The 21,534-nt window shown below is 43.0% G+C and overlaps 1 protein-coding gene and 1 pseudogene across 4 annotated transcripts in view; one reads left to right on the top strand and one right to left on the bottom strand.

Annotated features, from left to right (window-relative positions):
- The window catches only part of LOC121583995, a 40,980-nt pseudogene extending 38,786 nt beyond the window's left edge, over positions 1-2,194 (top strand).
- Positions 2,195-3,434: 1,240 nt separating this feature from the next.
- Positions 3,435-21,534, bottom strand: part of vdac3 (voltage-dependent anion channel 3) — a 24,748-nt gene continuing 6,648 nt past the window's right edge. For 2 of the 4 annotated variants that reach the window (XM_041901263.1, XM_041901262.1), the window contains exons 2-10: positions 13,498-13,569; positions 12,935-12,984; positions 6,066-6,068; positions 5,368-5,520; positions 4,908-4,960; positions 4,463-4,690; positions 4,144-4,294; positions 3,954-4,011; positions 3,435-3,782 (exon numbers count right to left, since the gene is read on the bottom strand). In XM_041901263.1, coding sequence (XP_041757197.1) covers positions 3,691-3,782; positions 3,954-4,011; positions 4,144-4,294; positions 4,463-4,690; positions 4,908-4,960; positions 5,368-5,520; positions 6,066-6,068; positions 12,935-12,984; positions 13,498-13,564 — 855 coding nt within the window. In that variant the 5' untranslated portion in view covers positions 13,565-13,569 and the 3' untranslated portion in view covers positions 3,435-3,690. Of the gene's footprint in view, positions 3,783-3,953; positions 4,012-4,143; positions 4,295-4,462; positions 4,691-4,907; positions 4,961-5,367; positions 5,521-6,065; positions 6,069-12,934; positions 12,985-13,497; positions 13,570-15,143; positions 15,260-21,534 lie in introns of all 4 variants that reach the window. The other 2 variants (XM_041901261.2, XM_045225740.1) reach the window with 2 other exon arrangements.

The raw sequence follows: 21,534 nt of genomic DNA, 5'->3' as shown, positions 1-21,534 counted from the left end.
CATCAAACCATTTGTCATTGTTGTTAATTTTCTTGGGTTTTCAGTTTGAATTTTTTTATTTGATAGGGAAGCTGAGAGGTCACTCTCACTTCCCACCCTCCCTCCCCCTCCCTCCCTCCCTCTCCCTCACTTCCTCCAGACCAGCGTGTAATGGAGCTGCTACTCCGTGTAGAGGGCCTGGTACAGAGGATGGCTGAGAGTGAACAGGTCCTGATGAATCTACAGGAGAGACAACAGAGGGAACTATGGAACCTGCTCTCAAAGTAGCCTGTGTAAGTACACTCACAAATACATATAGAAACACACACACACACACACACTCTCCTGATCAGTGTGTATCCTTCGTTGTTATTCAGAGTAAGTTGCGCAGCCCTGTGAGTAAGAGTCCTGTGGATGGGGGCCGCTCTTCCTCCTCTGTTCCCCCTCTACTGACCCCCAGACCCAGCCTACAGCAGCCGTGAGTACACACACACAGACGCACACACATACACACATGCACACATGCACGCACATGTATCTCTCTTTCAGGTGGACAGACTGGTGGACAGATAGATAGTGTGTTAATGATGTGGTGTGTGTGCTCTTCTCTGTAGTGAGTTGGTGTTTGTGTGTGTGTGTTAATAATGTGTGTGTCTGCTTGTATGTCAGTTTGTGTTTCTGTGATGAGTCTCTGTTGGTGATCGAGGAGAGCAGAATGTTTGAGAGTCAACTACAGAGTCTGCTACAGGAGACCATCCAGGAGTCGGAGAGCGATATGCAGGTACACACACACACACATACACACAGGGTTGTAAAAGCATACAGTATAACCCTCTCTGGCTGTCTGTCTCCTAATTGCTGAGAGAGTGGACGGTTGAGTGGAGGACAGGACTGCTCCTCTGATCTCTCCTGACTCCACTGGTTCCCACGGAGGAGGCAGGAGTTTCCTCTAGCTACTGATACAGGGTCAGTTATGATGTCATCCCCCTAATTGTCATGGTAAGGATTGGTGTTAGAGTAATCTGATCCTAGACCCGAGGTTAAGGGCCACTTCTGTCTCAAGCTGATGTCAAACAGAAGCGCCGTCACGTTCCAGACTTCCTGCTGTGGTCCTCTGCTGCAGCTGTGTGGTGGGGAAGACTTACTGCTTCAGAGTGCATCGCACCATTTGTTATTGATATTGACTCTTGGGGTTGCCCCTAAAATAATGGACTGATCCAAAATTGATATTTTCAAGGTTTATGGGGGTGTCCACGTTAACATGGCCAACACCCCTGTAATCTACACCCTGGTTCATTGGAGTAATCCAGTAGATTTGAATGGGGAAAATGGATGTTGACCACTATGTATTTACTGAACCAGGTGGCATAGCTGTATTTAAACCAATGGTCTGGTCAGATCAAAACTGTCCTCTTGACTAAGGTCCTGGTAGTACAGGTCCTTAAAGGGGTCAAGTTTGGTCTGGACTGGTCTGGACTCTGGTGATGATTCCTAATCTTTCAAATATTTAATTTTATGCTTGCCACAAAATATTCTCTGACCAAAGTTTTAGCTGTAGCTTTTATATTCTTTCCGAATTAATGCACTTTACGTAACTAAGGCTGATGCAGGATATCCTATGTGTTTGTGTATACTGTATATTTTAATTGCTTATTTTTCAATAATTGATGTTAACATGTTTTGCAGTGTAATAATTGGTTGTTTGATTTTGCTGTATTTTACTGTGGTCTTATTATTGTTAAGTGTAAGTATGTGTATCTGGTTGAATTGAACTTCAACCACCACGGAGCAATCTGCTTGACAGATATTGTAACAAACTGTAAAGGTGTCCGCATACATAGGTTTGGTTAGCTCCTAGCAGAATTCAGCTAGGCGAAGTGAATGTCTGCGCTCGCATTCTCCCTTAAAATACATTTGCTTGAAAAACGAGAAAAAAGCAGCAATATTACTGTTTGACGCCGTAGCCAGTACACTTCCTCAAAATAGTCCAAATTAATCTAAAATAACTCAAGAAATCTGTAATTAATTTAGACGTTTTTGCAGAGGAGGTCTTACATCTAAAATGTTTGGTGCAGTATTTCTCAAGTGAAAAGATTTGCATGAAACGAGGACACTCAGTGTTTGAAATTCTTCTTTATTCCATGAATTCCAGTTTGAGGTTTCAACTATCGACAACCTTCCCTCTTCCAAGCACAGCAGACACAAAATGACATGATAGTGGTAGAGTTCAGAAAAGAAAAGACAAAAAAAGAAAAATTACTAAGAGGTAAGGAAGATATCCACCATGCCTCTGCCTTCTCAAAACTCTGAACCAAAATAAGATAATTAGAATTGAGAAATGTATGGGGTATTAGTTTGGCAATCAAAGATACTTACACACAGAGAGTTGAAATTGTCAAAACAGAGGTAACAAGAGACATTGAGCCAACAGTGGGACATTAGGCAGAACCAGAGACATGTATTTAGTAGGCCAATGCGGTTTCTGCATTATGATGCATTTACATGACACTTAAACATTCTATGGCAGCCATGTTAGCTTCCCATTAACATTACATGGGGAATATTTAAACAATGCTATGTAACAGAATGTTGGCCTAACTTTCTAAATATATGGCTCTGGGCAGATCATTCAGCCATTGTTACATTGCTTTATGTTCTGGAATGGGAATACAACTCAGTCAACAAATCTTACTGTCAAGGTGGAATCTTCAAGTTCTCTGTACTACAGATATTTTCCCTGATTTGGAAACAGAAAATCAACCGGTCGGTCTCATTTAAAGTTCTAAGCCGCCCATTTTGTTGCAGTATGCTCGTGTCAATGTGTCCCTGTTTATGTGTCACTGAAAGTGGACATCCATCCACAAAAAGGTCTGTAAAAGGTCTGGGACAACAGAACATCATGACATTTAGAAATAAGTTATTCCTTGAAAACAACTCCCTACTGGCTTTGATAGAATCAATAGAATGTACCACAAATACACAAAACAAAAGTCTACTGTCAATCAATTTTTTTTGTCACAAGTCAAAATTAGATTAAATACATGATCTCAGGCAAAGTGAAATTATACTACACAATCAAACCCTACTAAAAAGGTGCTCCCACAGAAAAGAGAATATGTCTGCTTATGGGGAGGAAGTGGAACAAAAGGTTGACTTCAGACTTGTTTGTTTCAAATAACACCATATCCCTGTAGCTCAGTTGGTAGAGCATGGCGCTTGCAATGCCAGGGTTGTGGGTTCGTTTCCCACGGGGGGCCAGCATGAAAATGTATGCACTCACTAACTGTAAGTCGCTCTGGATAAGAGCATCTGCTAAATGACTAAAATGTAAAATGTACACCACTTTTGATCAGAGCCCTACGTGAATTAGTAAACTCCTGGTGAATAGGGTGTCATTTGAGACTTGCCAACTGACTGTCTGCTCCAGTGCCATGGCATGACAGATGTTTGTTTACGTCGTGGTATTGCTAAGGAGATAATACAGAGAGATGGTGAACCTAAAAACATCCAAAAAACTACTTGGTTCTCGACAGTCTGTCCATTTTAATACAGTACTGGAGGTCTCAGAGGGTGCTAAGGCCAAAAGACTCAGGAGGTGTGTGTGTGTGGCATAAAAAGGGGGAGATGTGTCCAGGTATCATTGAGGTTTTGTCAGATCCGGGATCTTTCCCTTCCTTCACCCTTCCCCCTCTTCTCCTCTTCCCTCCATCCTTATGCCTCCAGCTCAAAGCCCATGCCAACCTTGTGACCGCCTGTGTTGAAGTTCTTCCCATCGATCAGAGCTGAGAGAGTCAGCTTCACTCCTACAGAGAGAGACACCAGTCTTAACACACAAAGTACTGCTCCTTTCATATATAGAGCATAGACATCACCTCTTCCTTTCTTCTACACAACTCCTGTGGTACTAATAGGCAAGGTGTGTCGATATAGACAGATGCAGCTAGGTATCTGGTGTAAAGGTCAGTTTGAGTTACCTGGCCGGAGGGCCTGTGTGTAGCCAACTCCAATCAGACTGGCGTTGTTGACTTTGGCCTGCAGGAGGAGACAGACAGACACAGAGAGGTGAGACAACCATGTATTTGGATGGTTGTGTGGTTCTGTTTCTGGCACTATGGACTGGTATGTGGTTCTGTGTGGTTATGTATGTGTGGTTGTGGAACCCACAGACAGGGAAGCATCCTTGTCCAGCTGGTATTTGGCTCCGATGCCGAAGCGTGTGTTGTTGCTGCCGGCCGTCCAGGCCAGGTTGATGGCTGTCTCCAGGTGGCAGTTCACCTTCTGGTAGATGGAGCCACCAAACTCTGTACCGTCGTTACTGAGAGGACAAAACACCATGGGCTTAATCAGTAGGGTGCTACATAGCTCTTAAATCAACTTCTGGTGGATCATGACAAAAATAAATACGCATGGAGAAAGCAACTCTGCGCAAACACAAAGCAAACTCTTCTGGACAGTGGTTAGGGTTAGGTGTAGTGGTACTCACACATTGGTGTGGAGCTGGAAGTCCCCAGCCTTGTATCCCAGGGCAAAGTTGTTCTGGGACAGTTTGGACTTGGCTGTGTCGAAGGCCATCTGGTACCCAGCCAGCCAGCCCTCATAGCCCAGCACGGCAGCAGCGTGGACCGTGGGGCCGGCCATGTCAAAGACCAGGTCACAGCCCAGGTTGATGAAGTCCCGCTTGTAACCAGTCTTCAGCTTGGCACTCTTCTTACTGCAGACAGAGGGGAAGGGGACAGGAGGAAAGTAGAGAGGGTGTCAGGATTACTGTGACATTATGGGCCCCAATTTGACAACGGATGAAAAAAACTGCCCAAGTGACCGTTTTACTGCCTTTACTGGTGCTGTTTATTTCAAAATCCTTCATGTTCATGTGCACTACTAAGGCATATGGAGGGAGGTAAAAATTGACCAGTGAGTGATTAGCTTACCCAGTGTTGGGCACGAATGATGTGTCCAGAGCCAGCTTCAAGCCCTTAGCCAACTACAGAAACACAGGACAGAGAAGGAGATACATTTCATACACAGGAGGTTGGTGACACCTTAATTGGGGAGGATGGGCTCATGGTAATGTCTGGAGCGGAATTTGTGGAATGGTATCAAATACATGGTTTCCAGGTGTTTGATGCCATTCCATTTGCGCCGTTCCGGCTATTATTATGAGCCATCCACCCCTCAGCAGCCTCCTGTAATTAGATATTGGTGAACAGCAGACACAGAACAATGAGAACAATAAGGGTAATAATATTACTGACTAAACTCTGGGTTTAATGTTCATAGTCTATTGGATGCATTTACATACTGGTGTTCAACGAGTTAACATTAAGTGCTGTCAGGAGCTGGTTTGGTGCGGTGTAACCTGATTTTGGGCTAAACTGGTTTCAAACTCACCTGGTCCTCCATAGAGACCTCGGTGGTCAGGGTGTTGTCTGTGTTCCATTTCTGGTTGAAGCTCAGGCCCAGCTCCTTCACCTTATATTTGGTCTCCAGGTTACCTGCTGCCTTCCCTGTGTCAGTGTTACTGGAGCCTGAGGTCGCAAACTCCTGAGAGATGGAAGGAGAGTGGAAGGTTAGGAGGAGGGAGAGAGGGGAGTTAAAGAAGGAGGGAAATGATGGATGGTTAATTGCAAAAAGTAAGAGAGCACAGCAGAAGAAACTGGAGCAAGGGAGAGAAAATGGAAAAGAGAAAATAAGGGGAAGTGTTAAAGAGAGCTGAGCACACTCCTCACTGATGAGAGAAAGAGACGGGGGATACAGAGATAAAGAGAAAGAGACAGGGAAAGAGATAAGTACCCCTACCACATCTCTGCCAAGCAATTCCTCTCAGGTTTGCATGACTGAATGTAGTCAGCAGCTACCGTTTTGAGTAGTGGTAGATGCCCAAGCCAGTCATCTGGTCACTGGCAGACCAGTAACCTGTAGACCAGTAACCGGGCCAGTTAGACCAGTCTAAAGGTGTGTCCGGGGATAGGAGTTAATGTCATTATGGCCTTAGCAGTGCAAAGGGAATGGTATCAATCAATCAGATGGGACACTGCTGCAAGAAAAGCCTGCTCCACATACACACACAGACACACACACACCCTTACCATCTGACAATGAAGTCCAGAGAGGAAGCAGAAAAAAGGCAGAGAAAGAGAGAGGAAGATATAGTTAGGTCAGAACCATACAGATATTCACATTAATCACTTTTCCACTCCTTCAGAAAATAAGATTCTAATTAACATACTGTATGTACCAGAGACACCAAAGCTGCACCAGCTTGTTTGAACTGTGAATCAGAGATATAGAGATTCCTCTAATTTACAGGATACGGTTGACTTTTGGGGGAAAATATTAAGTCCAAGTAAAGTGTATTTCATGAAATCTTTGTGATTCAATTCAGTCGCAGGGAGAGGTAGATTAGTTATCCAAATGGGTGATATACTGTATGATATGGGCAATTCCGTGGGAAGGTCAACCTGAGCATGCCAAAATAAAGTCAGTCATTTCCAAATGAAACCACGTTCATAATTATGCTTAAGGTCTTGTTGGAGTTCAGGCTTTATTTGAAAAGTTTAATTTTGACCATTTACAGCATAGGTGGCCAAGTCTCAAAAAAGGCTTTTCAGTCAATCATATTTCATGGCTTTTAGAAAGAGCTCAGTAGCTTGTTTTTCCACTCACAGCTGTCCCCCAGTATTAGTTGTGAAGATGAGATGTTAATGAAGCACTACAGACCAAATTGAAGTGTCTTGAGTTGTGTTTTTTGTTCTACAGTCTTGTAAAGATAGGGGTGTGAATGGCACAGACAATGTAACATCCATAACGTTTTAAGGAAATGTTTTAGTAAAACATGCACCTTACATCGGATCATCTTGAAACTTTCTCTGTAAAGATAACTTTCAAGGTTGTATATGGTCTATAATTGGTTTCTCTCTTTTCATTGTCAGTATCCTTTTTCAGCATTATGATATCCGTAACATCCATTGCGGTTGTGGATGTGATGGATATTGATGTATCATATCTTAGCTTCAGAAGATTGTGCATTCACCACATTTTGTGTGCTTGTTCTGGGATGTATTCTTCAGACTTTTACTGAAGCAATTCTTTATCTTGAAAAATATGTGTTCTAGCTAAGATTCTCTCTGAAAATATATGCTGAAATGCATTTCTCACCCATGGCAGTACAGTGGTTTAGATAGAATGATGATAAAGAGTGTTTTTCAACATCTGTGAATAGTCCTGGAGTGTTTTTTTTCTTCTTCAAATGAAATCCCCCCAAAATATAACGACTTTATCCAGTGTCCATAAAGGTGGATTGGCAGTATAGGAACATGTATATTGTCTAATTTGCATATTTCTGAAAAGTTGTAATACAAAATAATCTTATATTTATGTCTTCATTCAATTGGTAAAGGTTACTTTTGATATATATAAAGTGGAGAACAAACAATGTTAGGGTGTAGTGACTGGCCTTGTATACTATTCAGGCTACCTGTAATTATGCAATGCTAAAGTACTGTGCCTTCTGCTGTCCTTTTAAAAACAATCCAAATGACAACAAATTATGATAGATTTTGATAATGAAATCTTTAAGATTTGAATGTCTATTTCAGACTCTGTAACATCCATAATGGAGGGTGTAACATCCATAAGTCGTTTTTTCCTCTCTAAAGTAATAATGGAAATGACAATATTTTCAAAATTATCGTTTTTGTGTTCAGCCAAGCCTTTCCTTCGAAATGGCTATCCATGTTTTGACCTGACTTACAACCTCACAGACTTTTGCTATTATGTTCCGTCTCCCCATAATGCTTGTCCATTCCATGTAGAATCCATAAAGCCTCTTATTTGCTTTATTTCTCCAACATGACAATATTTAAAAGTTCGCTGGGGGCTATACACTCCCCCCAAGGGGTAATATAAACATACACATCAACATTTATAATTTGTTTGTCCATTCTGTGAGACATTAAAGTTGTGATTTTGCTTGCAAATGTAATGTCCATAACTCTGGAATCGACCATATCCAAAATGTGTACAGGCCGAAACAAGATGAAGATGAAGATAATGACAAAAAACAACATAATCCTGCACACAGTATTGTTGCCCCTAACACCTTTTAAGAGAAGATAATGCACAGTTTTTAGGAAGCAGCAATGCTATGAGCGGTATCCATTTTGTTCTAACGTAGAGGTAGATTGTAGTCAGACAGTGACGTGCCAAGCTGACTGGGTTAGACAGCCTGTTAGACTCTCTGGCAGACACACACACACACACACACACTGCCAGCAGACAGTGAGTCAGCCATTTTGACTTTCCTGTTACATTTTACATTTTTACTGTTCAGCCCTGAGGTTAGGGTCTAGACATGCAGCTTATAAGGCTAGACTACACAAACACACACACACACAGACTAATGCATGGGACACTCTGTTCGAGAGTGGCCTAAATGTGAATGTTACACATCTGTGATAAATGATTTGAAAAACGTGGTTTATTTCATTCCCAGCACCACAATGTAATGTGGACGTGTGTGTTAGTATTTCTCAAATATTACACATCTGATCACTGAGTGTTGCAGGACAATTCCAGATAAATACAGTGCATTCGGAAAGTATTCAGACCCCTTGACTTTTTCCACATTTTGTTACTTTATAGCCTTATTCTAAAATGGATCCAAAAAAAATACAAAAAATGGAATCAATCTACAAACAATAGCCCATAATGACAAAGCAAAAAGTTTTTTATTTTTTTAATTTTTTCGCTAATGTATTAAAAATAACAAACTGAAAAATCACATTTACACAAGTATTCAGACCCTTTACTCAGTACTTTGTTGAAGCATCTTTGGCAGCGATTACAGCCTTGAGTCGCTACAAGCTTGGCACACCTGTATTTGGGGAGTTTCTCCCATTCCTCTCTGCAGATCCTCTCAAGCTCTGTCAGGTTCGATGGGGAGTGTTGCTGCACAGCTATTTTCAGGTCTCTCCAGAGATGTTAGATCGGGTTCAAGTCCGGGCTCTGGCTGGGCCACTCAAGGACATTCAGAGACTTGTCCCGACGCCACTCCTGCGTTGTTTTGGCTGTGTGCTTAGGGTCGTTGTCCTGTTTGAAGGTGAACCTTCGCCCCAGTCTGAGGTCCTGAGCGCTCTGGAGCAGGTTTTCATCAAGGATCGCTCTGTACTTTGCTCTGTTCATCTTTCACTCGTCCTGACTAGTCTCCCAGTCCCTGCCCCTGAAAAACATCCCCACAGCATGATGCTTCCACCCCCATGCTTTATCGTAGGGATGGTGCCAGATTTCCTCCAGGCTTGGCATTCAGGCCAAAGAGTTAAATCTTGGTTTCATCAGATCAGAGAATTTTGTTTCTCATGGTCTGAGAGTCTTTAGGTGCCTTTTGGCAAACTCCAAGCGGGCTGCCATGTGCCTTTTACTGAGGAGTGGCTTCCGTCTGGCCACTACCATAAAGGCCTGATTGATGGAGTTCTGCAGAGATGGTTGTCCTTCTGGAAGGTTCTCCCATCTCCACAGAGGAACTCTAGAGCTCTGTCAGAGTGACCATCAGGTTCTTGGTCACCTCCCTGACCAAGGCCCTTCTCCCCCGATTGCTCAGTTTGGCCAGGCAGCCAGCTCTAGGAAGAGTCTTGGTGATTCCAAACTTCTTCCATTTAAGAATGATGGAGGCCACTGTGCTCTTGGGGATCTTCAATGCTGCAGAATTTTGTTGGTACCCTTCCCCAGATCTGTGCCTCGACACAATCTTGTCTCGGAGGTCTACGGACCATTCCTTCGACCTCATGGCTTGGTTCTTGCTCTGACATGCACTGTCAACTGTGGGACCTTATATAGATGTGTGTACCTTTCCAAATCATGTCCAATCAATTGAATTTACCACAGGTGGACTCCAATCAAGTTGTAGAAACATCTCAAGGATGATCAACAGAAACAGAATGTACCTGAGCTCAATTTCGAGTCTCATAGCAAAGGGTCTGAATACTTATGTCAATGTAATTTTTCAGTTTTTTTATTTGTAATACATTTGCAAAAAATTCTAAAAACCTGTTTTCTCTTTGACATTATGGGGTATTGTCAAATCAAATCAATGATTTTTATTTATTTAATCAATTTTAGAATAAGGCTGTAACGTAACAAAATGTGGAAAAAGTCAAGGGGTCTGAATACTGTAGGCAGAGGAGTCTACTCCCAGCTAGGGAAGTTGTGGGTTTTTGGTTTCCCATTGGTTCTGGGAACGAAGCCATAAGTTTCCTGACAGGTAAAACTGAAGGTTTTTTAAACATTCTGAGAACGGAAGTGAAAATGTTGTCTGTTCTGGGAACGTTCATTTTTAGGTTGCAGGGACGTTCTGAGAATGTTTTAATATGGTTCCCTGAAAGTGTTCCTGGGAAGTTTTATTAACGGATTAATAGGTTATTTTACGGTAATTAAATAACGTTCTGAGAACCTATGATCTTCTGTTCTCTATCCATGGAATTAGTCCTCTGCGCCACCAGGATGGAGCTAGCATGCCATGTTTTTTTTACTCATACAAAGCTGTTCATTTTAGTCTATTCAAACAGACCCAATTTCAAAGGAAACAAACACTCATTAAGATCAGGAGTGGCCAATTAGTGGGCACGGCCAACACACCTGAACACACAAGATAGAAGATAGAAAGAGTTTTGTTGACGCTGAGAACAGAATGTATATGTTTTTAAATAACATTCTTTGAACATTCTTTGAACGTTACTAATGTTTTCTTGTGGTTTTTATGGAAAGTTTTCTTAATGTTCTGAGAACATGACTTTAAATAGAACCATGAGGAAACCTGCAGAAAATGTTATGCTGAAGTTCTGAAATTCCCTCCTAAGAAACATTTGGTTCTCAGAACGTTATGTGCTAGCTGGGTATCCTGCACCATTCCCAGAATGTTGTGGGAAGGTTGTATGCACCAAGCTCTAAGAAACATATGGTATATCGTATAAAACAGAGGAGGGGGAGGAGGAGGAGGGGAGAGAGAGAGTTCATTTCCTCAGTGAAAACAATGTACTGAGCAAATGTCAAATTGGCGTTTTACCAAATTACCGTACGACAGACGACGTATTCACCCTGCATACCCTAATTGACAAACAAACAAACCAAAACAAAGGCAAAGTCTTCTCATGCTTTGTTGATTTCAAAAAAGTGTTTGACTCAATTTAGCATGAGGGTCTGCTATACCAATTGATGGAAAGTGGGGTTGGGGGAAAAACATACAACATTATAAAATCCATGTACACAAACAACAAGCGTGCGGCTTCCACAGGGCCGTGGGGTGAGACAGGAATGCAGTTTAAGCCGCACCCTCTTCAACATATATATAAACGAATTGGCGAGGGCACTAGAACAGTCTGCCGCACCCGGCCTCACCCTACTAGAATCTGAAGTAAAATGTCTACTGTTTGCTGATGATCTGGTGCTTCTGTCACCAACCAAGGAGGGCCTACAGCAGCACCTAGATCTTCTGCACAGATTCTGTCAGACCTGGGCCCTGACAGTAAATCTCAGTAAGACAAAAATAATGGTGTTCCAAAAAAGGTCTAGTTGCCAGGACCAGAAATACAAATTCCATCTAGACACCGTTGCCCTAGAACACACAAAAAACTACACATACCTCGGCCTAAACATCAGCGCCACAGGTAACTTACACAAAGCTGTGAACGATCTGAGAGACAAGGCAAGAAGGGCCTTCTATGCCATCAAAAGGAACATAACATTTGACATACCAATTAGGATCTGGCTAAAAATACTTCAATCAGTTATAGAACCCATTGCCCTTTATGGTTGTGAGGTCTGTGGTCCGCTCACCAACCAAGAATTCACAAAATGGGACAAACACCAAATTGAGACTGCATGCAGAATTCTGCAAAAATATCCTCTGTGTACAATGAAAAACACAGAATAATGCATGCAGAGCAGAATTAGGCCGATACCCGCTAATTATCAAAGTCCAGAAAATAGCCGTTAAATTCTATAACCACTTAAAAGGAAGCGATTCCCAAACATTCCATAATAAAGTCATCACCTACAGAGAGATGAACTTGGAGAAGAGTCCCCTAAGTAAGCTGGTCCTGGGGCTCTGTTCACAAACACAGACAGACCCCACAGAGCCCCAGGACAACAACAACAACACAATTAGACCCAACCAAATCATGAGAAAACAAAAAGAGAATTACTTGACACATTGGAAAGAATTAACAAAAAAACAGAGCAAACTAGAATGCTATTTGGCCCTAAACAGAGAGTACACAGTGGCAGAATACCTGACCACTGTGACTGACCCAAAATTAAGGAAAACTTTGACTATGTACAGACTCAGTGAGCATAGCCTTGCTATTGAGAAAGGCCGCCGTAGGCAGACCTGGCTCTCAAGAGAAGACAGGCTATGTGCACACTGCCCACAAAATGGAGGTGTAAACTGAGCTGCACTTCCTAACCTCCTGCCAAATGTATGACCATATTAGAGACACATATTTCCTTCAGATTACAGAGATCCACAAAGAATTCGAAAACAAACCCAATTTTGATAAACTCCCTTATCTACTGGGTGAAAAACCACAGTGTGCAATCACAGCAGCAAGATTTGTGACCTGTTGCCACAAGAAAAGGGCAACCAGTGAAGAACAAACACCATTGTAAATACAACCCATATTTATGTTTATTTATTTTCCCATTTGTACTTGAACTATTTGCACATTGTTACAACAATGTATATAGACATAATATGACATTTGAAATGTATTTTCTTTTGGAACTTCTGAGTGTAATGTTTACTGTTAATATTGATAGTTTTTTTCACTTTTGTTTACTATCTACTTCACGTGCTTTGGCAATGTTAACATGTGTTTCCCATGCCAATAAAGCCCTTAAATTGAAATGAGAGAGAGAGAGACGAGAGAGAGAGAGAGACAGAGACAGAGAGAGAGATTGTACTTACAACTCCACTCTGGGCCTTGGTCTTTAGGTCCAGTTTCACGATTCCAAAGCCTGGAGGTGAAAAGAGAAAGAGGAGAAGGAAGAGAAAAATCATGTCTCTATTCATACAAAATAGAGAAGCAGACCACATTTTGATTTGGGATACTTCTCTGTAGCCCTTCGTTATTGTATACATCATTTACATGACGGTTTTCATTGAGGGTCATCCAAGCTTTAAAGCTTTATAGTTGTGAAACAAGAACATTTGCAGAAAAGTAGATCTAATGGTATGAAACAAAGATGACAAGAGGCACTGTTTGACTCACTATAGATGAGCATGAAACAAGTCTAAAAACACACACACACTGAGTCCCAGCCCCCATCCGCTGACCCCTGGGGTCGTAAATAAGGTTAGAGGTCACAGAGTCCTTCATGACCAGCTGAGGTTTATGTCTCAGAGAGAGAGAGAGAGAGAGAGAGAGAGCCTAAGAGCTTACAGACACATGAAATATGTAATTGTGTCCTCCCTTTCTCCTTGCGTGTGGTGGTGGTGGTGGGGGGGAGCAGGGGGATTTACTGACTTACCATAGCCCTTGCTGAAGATGTCTTTGGCGGCTTTTCCCAGGTCTGAGTATGCAGGAGGAACAGCCATGGCGACTGTGGAGAGAGATAGACAGGTTTGGGTGTATCTCTGATACTACAACATCACTTCTCTGACTCACAGGAGGCAAAAGGCTGTACAAATGGAGCGCAACCTCCAGCACACAAGCAAAACATCACATTCATTCTATGCAGAAAAGGTCCAACACAGCACCTACCTATGACTTCACACAGAACACTGCTGTGTTCTAGTGAAGTGGCATTGCACTGAAGCAAACACACACAGCATCTAGGCCTACACACAGTGTCCACCGAGCATCTATCTATGTGTTCACAGTCACACACACACCACACACTGCTCTAGAAAGGTTTTCAACAGAAGCAAACACACACCAACATACACACCACACAGCATCTACTAACTAGAGGATCTACAGGCCCACTAATGCCTTACCCTTGGTAAGTCCCTCGTACATTCCTTGACTGTGTCCTAAATAATATCCACACTAGCATAGTAGGCTATTTAGTATGAATGGTCAATACATTGCTTCATACTAAAGTAGTATCCAAAGTTTTGTTGAAGCCTTTATTAAGGCGTGCTTTGTAAAGCCAATGTACTGTCAAGTACTGACGGCCAGGCCAGCTACACTAGCCCTGCCTGGTCTGGTCTACTGGGCCTGTGATAAATTGCCTCTAGCTACCCCATACATCTCCACTCAAGCCCAGCCAATTAGTTTAACTCAGTCCATTATCGAACCGCTAGCTAGCATGGTTTAACTTAATGGTATTGACCACTGGTATACCAGGTAATCATCTCTCTAAATAGGAAACCACATGGCACCATATTAGGCACAGCCTGAATGGGGCCATGGTAAGATTAAAGTGTGTTTGATTTTGAGGTGAACTGTGCCTTTAAAATCCTGCCACTTCTTTTGCCTAAGTCAGCATTGTTAGTAGCTAGCTGCCTGGGTATGAAACTGTTAGCGTGAAGTGGAAGAAGATGTATGCCATATAGCAATCACAGTATATATGCCACAGCACTCGCTCTACTATGTGCTATTGAGCGACAGTAAGCCTAAACCAGAGTTTGGCTGGTCAGCAACTATCACCACTGCACTATGCTAGCTTTTATAATGTCACCAGGGTCCCCTGTGTCTCTGCTAGGATAAATGACTGGCGTGTGTGAGAGTGTGTGTGTGTGTGTGTGCGTGCGCATTGGGTATGAAGGTGACTTTGCCATGGCAGTGTGTCTCTTTCTGCTCTTGCTGGTGACCAGGGGCTGTGTCCTAACCCTCCTACATACCTTCCTACCTTTCAGATTAGTGGCTTGTCATATTGAACATATCATGTTACTAATCAAGTCCTTTCAAATCAGAAGTCATGAAGGAATAGAGACAAGGACAAGGCAATCTAAGACTGTTAGGACAAAGCCTACTCTCTGACACGTGTGTTTGTAATAAGTGCTATACATCTGTAACATCTGAATGAAAGACTGATAACATCTTTGTCTCCCCCACCTCCCTCTCTCCCCCACCTCCCTCACCTCCGTATCTCCCGCACCTCCCACACTCCCCCACTCCGTATCTCCCCCACCTCCAACACTCCCCCACTCCCCCACCTCCCTCACTCACCCTTGTGGCAACATGGCACACAGGGAGCTCCTTTGTTCTGACTGGCCTGTGCTGCTGGACTCTCCCCCTCCTTCCTCACCAGGCTCGCCTTCTCTCCTCCTTTGTCTGACATGACTCTTCACATGTGGGGAAGGAAGGACAGAAGACTTTGGCATGCAATCTCTCACTGTTTTCACAACAATGCTGGTGGTGTCTGTACTCTGTAGTTGGTCTGCTTCGGCTTAACTGGACTGGACACCTTTGTGAATTTGTATTGAGTTTTAGGTGCTACCTTTTGTTGGAAGTGGTTTTGGAAAGGATAGCCGAAGCAGTCTTTAAGTTTGTGGTCTCTTAGTTGCATGCCCTATACTGGCATGGTTATCATCACAGTCCATGCAGCACTGTGACTCTAAAGCCACGTATGCAATCAAACTATCAGATATACAATATCAACTGTCCCTTTCCTCTGAGCTCTTCACATTTGGCAGAACACATTCTGTTCCCCATGTGCACGTCTCCAGGGCAGGGCCTGCAACTATTACGCTAATATTGAACCAAAGGGTGTGTCCTCTACACTGATAAAGCAGTGCTCTATGGGGCCTCCCGAGTGGCGCAGCGGTCTAAGGCATCACTACAGACCCGGGTTCGATCCCAGGCTGTGTCGCAGCCGGCCGCGACCAGGAGACCCATGAGGCGGCGCACAATTGGCCCAGCGTCGTCCGGGTTAGGGGAGGGTTTGGCAGGCCGGGATGTCCTTGTCCCATCGGGCTCTATTGACTCTGCATGCACGCTGACTTCGGTCTCCAGTTGTACGGTGTTTCCTCCGACACATTGGTGCGACTGGCTTCCGGGTTAAGTGAGCAGTGTGTCAAGAAGCAGTGCGGCTTGGCAGGGTCGTGTTTCGGAGGATGCATGGCTCTCGACCTTCGCCTCTCCCGAGGCCGTACGGGAGTTGCAGTGATGGGACAAGAATGTAACTACCAATTGGATATCACAAAAATTGGGGAGAAAAAGGGGTAAAAAGTACAAAAATAAATAAATAAATAAATAAAAAATGTCAAAACTCTGCTCTATGGCCCGTATGACTGACATGTTGGCTGACATGTTTATCACCCAAAGCCATAGGCTGTATAGACGACAAACACACGCCCACCTATGAGAACATTGTGATCTGGTAACACACACACACAAACAATACTGTGGTACCGAGAGCATCTGGTGATTTGGGGACACAGAGCGGTGAGGTGGATGATTGGTTTCCGTGGTGATGGTTACCCTGGTGTCACTGGGAATTTAGCACACACGCACAAACACACACACGCACGCACGCACCTCTTGTCCTCTATGTCTGTCTCAGTGCTGTTGTCTATGCTCAAAGGCTTTATGATAGTCAGCTGACTGATGCAAGGGGGGCATTCTGCAGACTCAGCATGGTGTGGGATCTGTCTTTGTCAACACCCCCCCCCCCGACACATACAGACTCACACCCTGCCCCCTTTCTTCCCTCCTTACTCAGTCCCTTCTTCCCAGCTTCCTCACCCTCTCCTACCCCTTAACCTCTGTTCTATAAATAACCCAGGTGAACTCGACACCATACCTCATATGGCCACGCCATTTTGAAATGGGTGCTTTACTCCTCTACTTCCTGCAACCCTAACCTCACACACTCCTCTCTCCTCCCTTGATCCCTACTTTTCTCTACCTTGACTCCCCACCCCCGTTCTCCACTCCCCACGCACAGCCCCCTCTCTGACCCCTTCACTAGCCTGTCCCCCAAACAATGTCAAAAACACATTCACTGAGCTCTAGGGTCACAACGACATTCATAAATCAGCTACGCACAGGACAGGAAAACAACTGCACACTCAGACAATAACATGGCTGCCCCAAATGACCAGATGGGCATAACACATCCAGTGGGATCCTGGGAAATGTAGTTACCAACCAGACATCATTCACCATAGTAGTCCTTGGTCTTTATACCATTCACACAAAATAAGCATAATTGTTGGGGAGATCAGTTAGCTGCAAAAGTTATTATCATGCCAGCCCAAAGACACTGGTTTGGTGATGGAGACTGACTAGGGACAGGCGAGGGTGACGCTTTACTTAAGGTCTGCTTATAAAACGGCTTACAAACCATTATTATATGCTTGTTACTCAGTAGTAACCGTTTTTTAAACCATTATACCTTGGTCTATTTTTAATCCAATGTTTAACAAATGATGTAGGCTAATAATGCTCAGTAATTAATAAACAGATCTTCACATGCAGTGTAACCCGGCCGGGCCTATGTGGCATGTTGGTATTGGAATGTGTGAGATAAGGTCGAGGGAAGTCAAGTTACACCTTGTGAATTTATAGCCTGAATGCATGGGTTAGCTATGGCTACCCAGGGCCGGTCCTTGCCGTTCTGCCGCCATACGCGAGACCAATGTCCGTGGATGTGGAAATCAAGGCCGGTCCGGAATTGCACCAAAAAAAGATGTCCAAAAAGCGTCGGCCCGTACTTACTGAGGTGTAGCCTACAGTGCTTTTTTGTTTAGTTTTCTTTTAGTATTAATTTTTAATATTTTTTCATAAATTTTTGTGTCCTTTTTTTTCAGGGGGTAGATCAGCTTTAATATTGCAGATAAATTGTAACTTCCATCAATGTAATTGTCTGCATCCCTTCCAATCCCCCATATGTAGTTTTTTTGCAAATATACATACATACATACATACATACATATACACATACATACAGTGGGGGAAAAAAGTATTTAGTCAGCCACCAATTGTGCAAGTTCTCCCACTTAAAAAAATGAGAGAGGCCTGTAATTTTCATCATAGGTACATGTCAACTATGACAGACAAATTGAGGAGAAAAAATCCAGAAAATCACATTGTAGGATTTTTAATGAATTTATTTGCAAATTATGGTGGACAATAAGTATTTGGTCACCTACAAACAAGCAAGATTTCTGGCTCTCACAGACCTGTAACTTCTTTTTTAAGAGGCTCCTCTGTCCTCCACTCGTTACCTGTATTAATGGCACCTGTTTGAACTTGTTATCAGCATAAAAGACACCTGTCCACAACATCAAACAGTCACACTCCAAACTCCACTATGGCCAAGACCAAAGAGCTGTCAAAGGACACCAGAAACAAAATTGTAGACCTGCACCAGGCTGGGAAGACTGAATCTGCAATAGGTAAGCAGCTTGGTTTGAAGAAATCAACTGTGGGAGCAATTATTAGGAAATGGAAGACATACAAGACCACTGATAATCTCCCCTCGATCTGGGGCTCCACGCAAGATCTCACCCCGTGGGGTCAAAATGGTCACAAGAACGGTGAGCAAAAATCCCAGAACCACACGGGGGGGACCTAGTGAATGACCTGCAGAGAGCTGGGACCAAAGTAACAAAGCCTACCATCAGTAACACACTACGCCGCCAGGGACTCAAATCCTGCAGTGCCAGACGTGTCCCCCTGCTTAAGCCAGTACATGTCCAGGCCCGTCTGAAGTTTGCTAGAGTGCATTTGGATGATCCAGAAGAGGATTGGGAGAATGTCATATGGTCAGATGAAACCAAAATAGAACTTTTTGGTAAAAACTCAACTCGTCGTGTTTGGAGGACAAAGAATGCTGAGTTGCATCCAAAGAACACCATACCTACTGTGAAGCATGGGGGTGGAAACATCATGCTTTGGGGCTGTTTTTCTGCAAAGGGACCAGGATGACTGATCCGTGTAAAGGAAATAATTAATGGGGCCATGTATCGTGAGATTTTGAGTGAAAACCTCCTTCCATCAGCAAGGGCATTGAAGATGAGACGTGGCTGGGTCTTTCAGCATGACAACGATCCCAAACACACCGCCCGGGCAACGAAGGAGTGGCTTCGTAAGAAGCATTTCAAGGTCCTGGAGTGGCCTAGCCAGTCTCCAGATCTCAACCCCATAGAACATCTTTGGAGGGAGTTGAAAGTCTGTGTTGCCCAGCGACAGCCCCAAAACATCACTGCTCTAGCGGAGATCTGCATGGAGGAATGGGCCAAAATACCAGCAACAGTGTGTGAAAACCTTGTGAAGACTTACAGAAAACGTTTGACCTGTGTCATTGCCAACAAAGGGTATATAACAAAGTATTGAGAAACTTTTGTTATTGACCAAATACTTATTTTCCACCATAATTTGCAAATAAATTCATAAAAAATCCTACAATGTGATTTTATAGTTGACGTGTACCTATGATGAAAAGTACAGGCCTCTCTCATATTTTTAAGTAGGAGAACATGCACAATTGGTGGCTGACTAAATACTTTTTTCCCCCACTGTACATATACAGTGCCTTGCAAAAGTATTCATCCCCCTTTCTTTTTTTTTCTTCTTTTTTTTAGTATTCATCCCCTTGGCGTTTTACCTATTTTGTTGCATTACAACCTGTAATTTAAATGGATTTTTATTTGGATTTCATGTAATGGACATACACAAAATAGTCCAAATTGGTGAAGTGAAATGAAAAAAATAAGTTGTTTAAAAAAATTCTAATAATGGAAAAGTGGTGCGTGCATATGTATTCACTCCCTTTGCTATGAAGCCCCTAAATAAGATCTGGTGCAACCAATTACTACCTTCAGAAGTCACATAATTAGTTAAATAAAGTCCACCTGTGTGCAATCTAAGTGTCACATGATATGTCACATGATCTCAGTATATATATATACACCTGTTCTGAAAGGCCCCAGAGTCTGCAACACCACTTAGCAAGGGGCACCACCAAGCAAGCGGCACCATGAAGACCAAGTAGTTCTCCAAACAGGTCAGGGACAAAGTTGTGGAGAAGTACAGATCAGGGTTGGGTTATAAAAAAATATCTGAAACTTTGAACATCCCACGGAGCACCATTAAATCCATTATAAAAAAATGGAAAGAATATGGCACCACAACAAACCTGCCAAGAGGGCCGCCCACCAAAACTCACAGACCAGGCAAGGAGGGCATTAATCAGAGGCAACAAAGAGACCAAAGATAACCCTGAAGGAGCTGCATAGCTCCACAGTGGAGATTGGAGTATCTGTCCATAGGACCACTTTAAGCCGTAAACTCCACAGAACTGGGCTTTACGGAAGAGTAGCCAGAAAAAAACCATTGCTTATAGAAAAAAAAAAAGCAAAAAGGCATGTGGGAGACTCCCCAAACATATGGAAGAAGGTGCTCTGGTCAGATGAGACTAAAATTGAGCTTTTTGGCCATCAAGGAAAACATGTCTGGCGCAAACCCAACACCTCTCATCACCCCAAGAACACCCTCATGTTTTTCATCGGCAGGGACTGGGAAACTGGTCAGAATTGAAGGAATGATGGATGGCGCTAAATACAGGGAAATTCTTGAGGGAAACCTGTTTCAGTCTTCCAGAGATTTGAGACTGGGACGGTGGTTCACCTTCCAGCAGGACAATGACCCTAAGCATACTGCTAAAGCAACACTTGAGTGGTTTAAGGGGAAACATTTACATGTCTTGGAATGGCCTAGTCAAAGCCCAGACCTCAATCCAATTGAGAATCTGTGGTATGACTTAAAGATTGCTGTACACCAGCGGAACCCATCCAACTTGAAGGAGCTGGAGCAGTTTTGCCTTGAAGAATGGGCAAAAATCCCAGTGGCTAGATGTGCCAAGCTTATAGAGACATACCCCAAGAGACTTGCAGCTGTAATTGCTGCAAAAGGTGGCTCTACAAAGTATTGACTTTGGGGGGGGTGAATAGTTATGCATGATCAAGTTCTGTTCTTTTGTCTTATTTCTTGTTTGTTTCACAACAACAAAATATTTTGCATCTTCAAAGTGGTAGGCATGTTGTGTAAATCAAATGATACAACCCCCCCAAAAAATCAATTTTAATTCCAGGTTGTAAGGAAACAAAATAGGAAAAATGCCAAGGGGGGTGAATACTTTCGCAAGCCACTGTAAATACATATATATACATACATACACATATCATTTTTTAAAATGTATTTTCCTTTATTACTTTCCAACCCCACCACCCCTCCCTTAATTGGAGTAAACTAGTGAATAACAACGCTTAGGCCTCTACTTCCAGCTTATACATACTATATACATTTTATGGACACAGTCAATTTTACAATAATTCTATTTTGCTTGTTTTTACTCCTGAACTTCCTCTACCCTCAACCTCTCCGATCATTTTCATGATGTCCATCCGGTTTGCCTCTACATGCCATATACCCCAAACTGTGCTCTTTCACAAAAGTTCTCAACCTATATACTTATTATAGCCTACAGGGTTGCCTGAAATTGAGTTTATGTGGTAAGCCTACCGTTTGTATCACAAAAAAACGACATCCAGACAGGACCAAAAAAAGATGTCCAAAAGACATCGACTCGTGCTTACTGGAGTGTAGCCTACCA

The sequence above is a fragment of the Coregonus clupeaformis genome, chromosome 16, assembly GCF_020615455.1.
Source record: "Coregonus clupeaformis isolate EN_2021a chromosome 16, ASM2061545v1, whole genome shotgun sequence".
NCBI lineage: Eukaryota > Metazoa > Chordata > Actinopteri > Salmoniformes > Salmonidae > Coregonus > Coregonus clupeaformis.
This window is presented reverse-complemented; position numbering and strand designations above follow the sequence as displayed.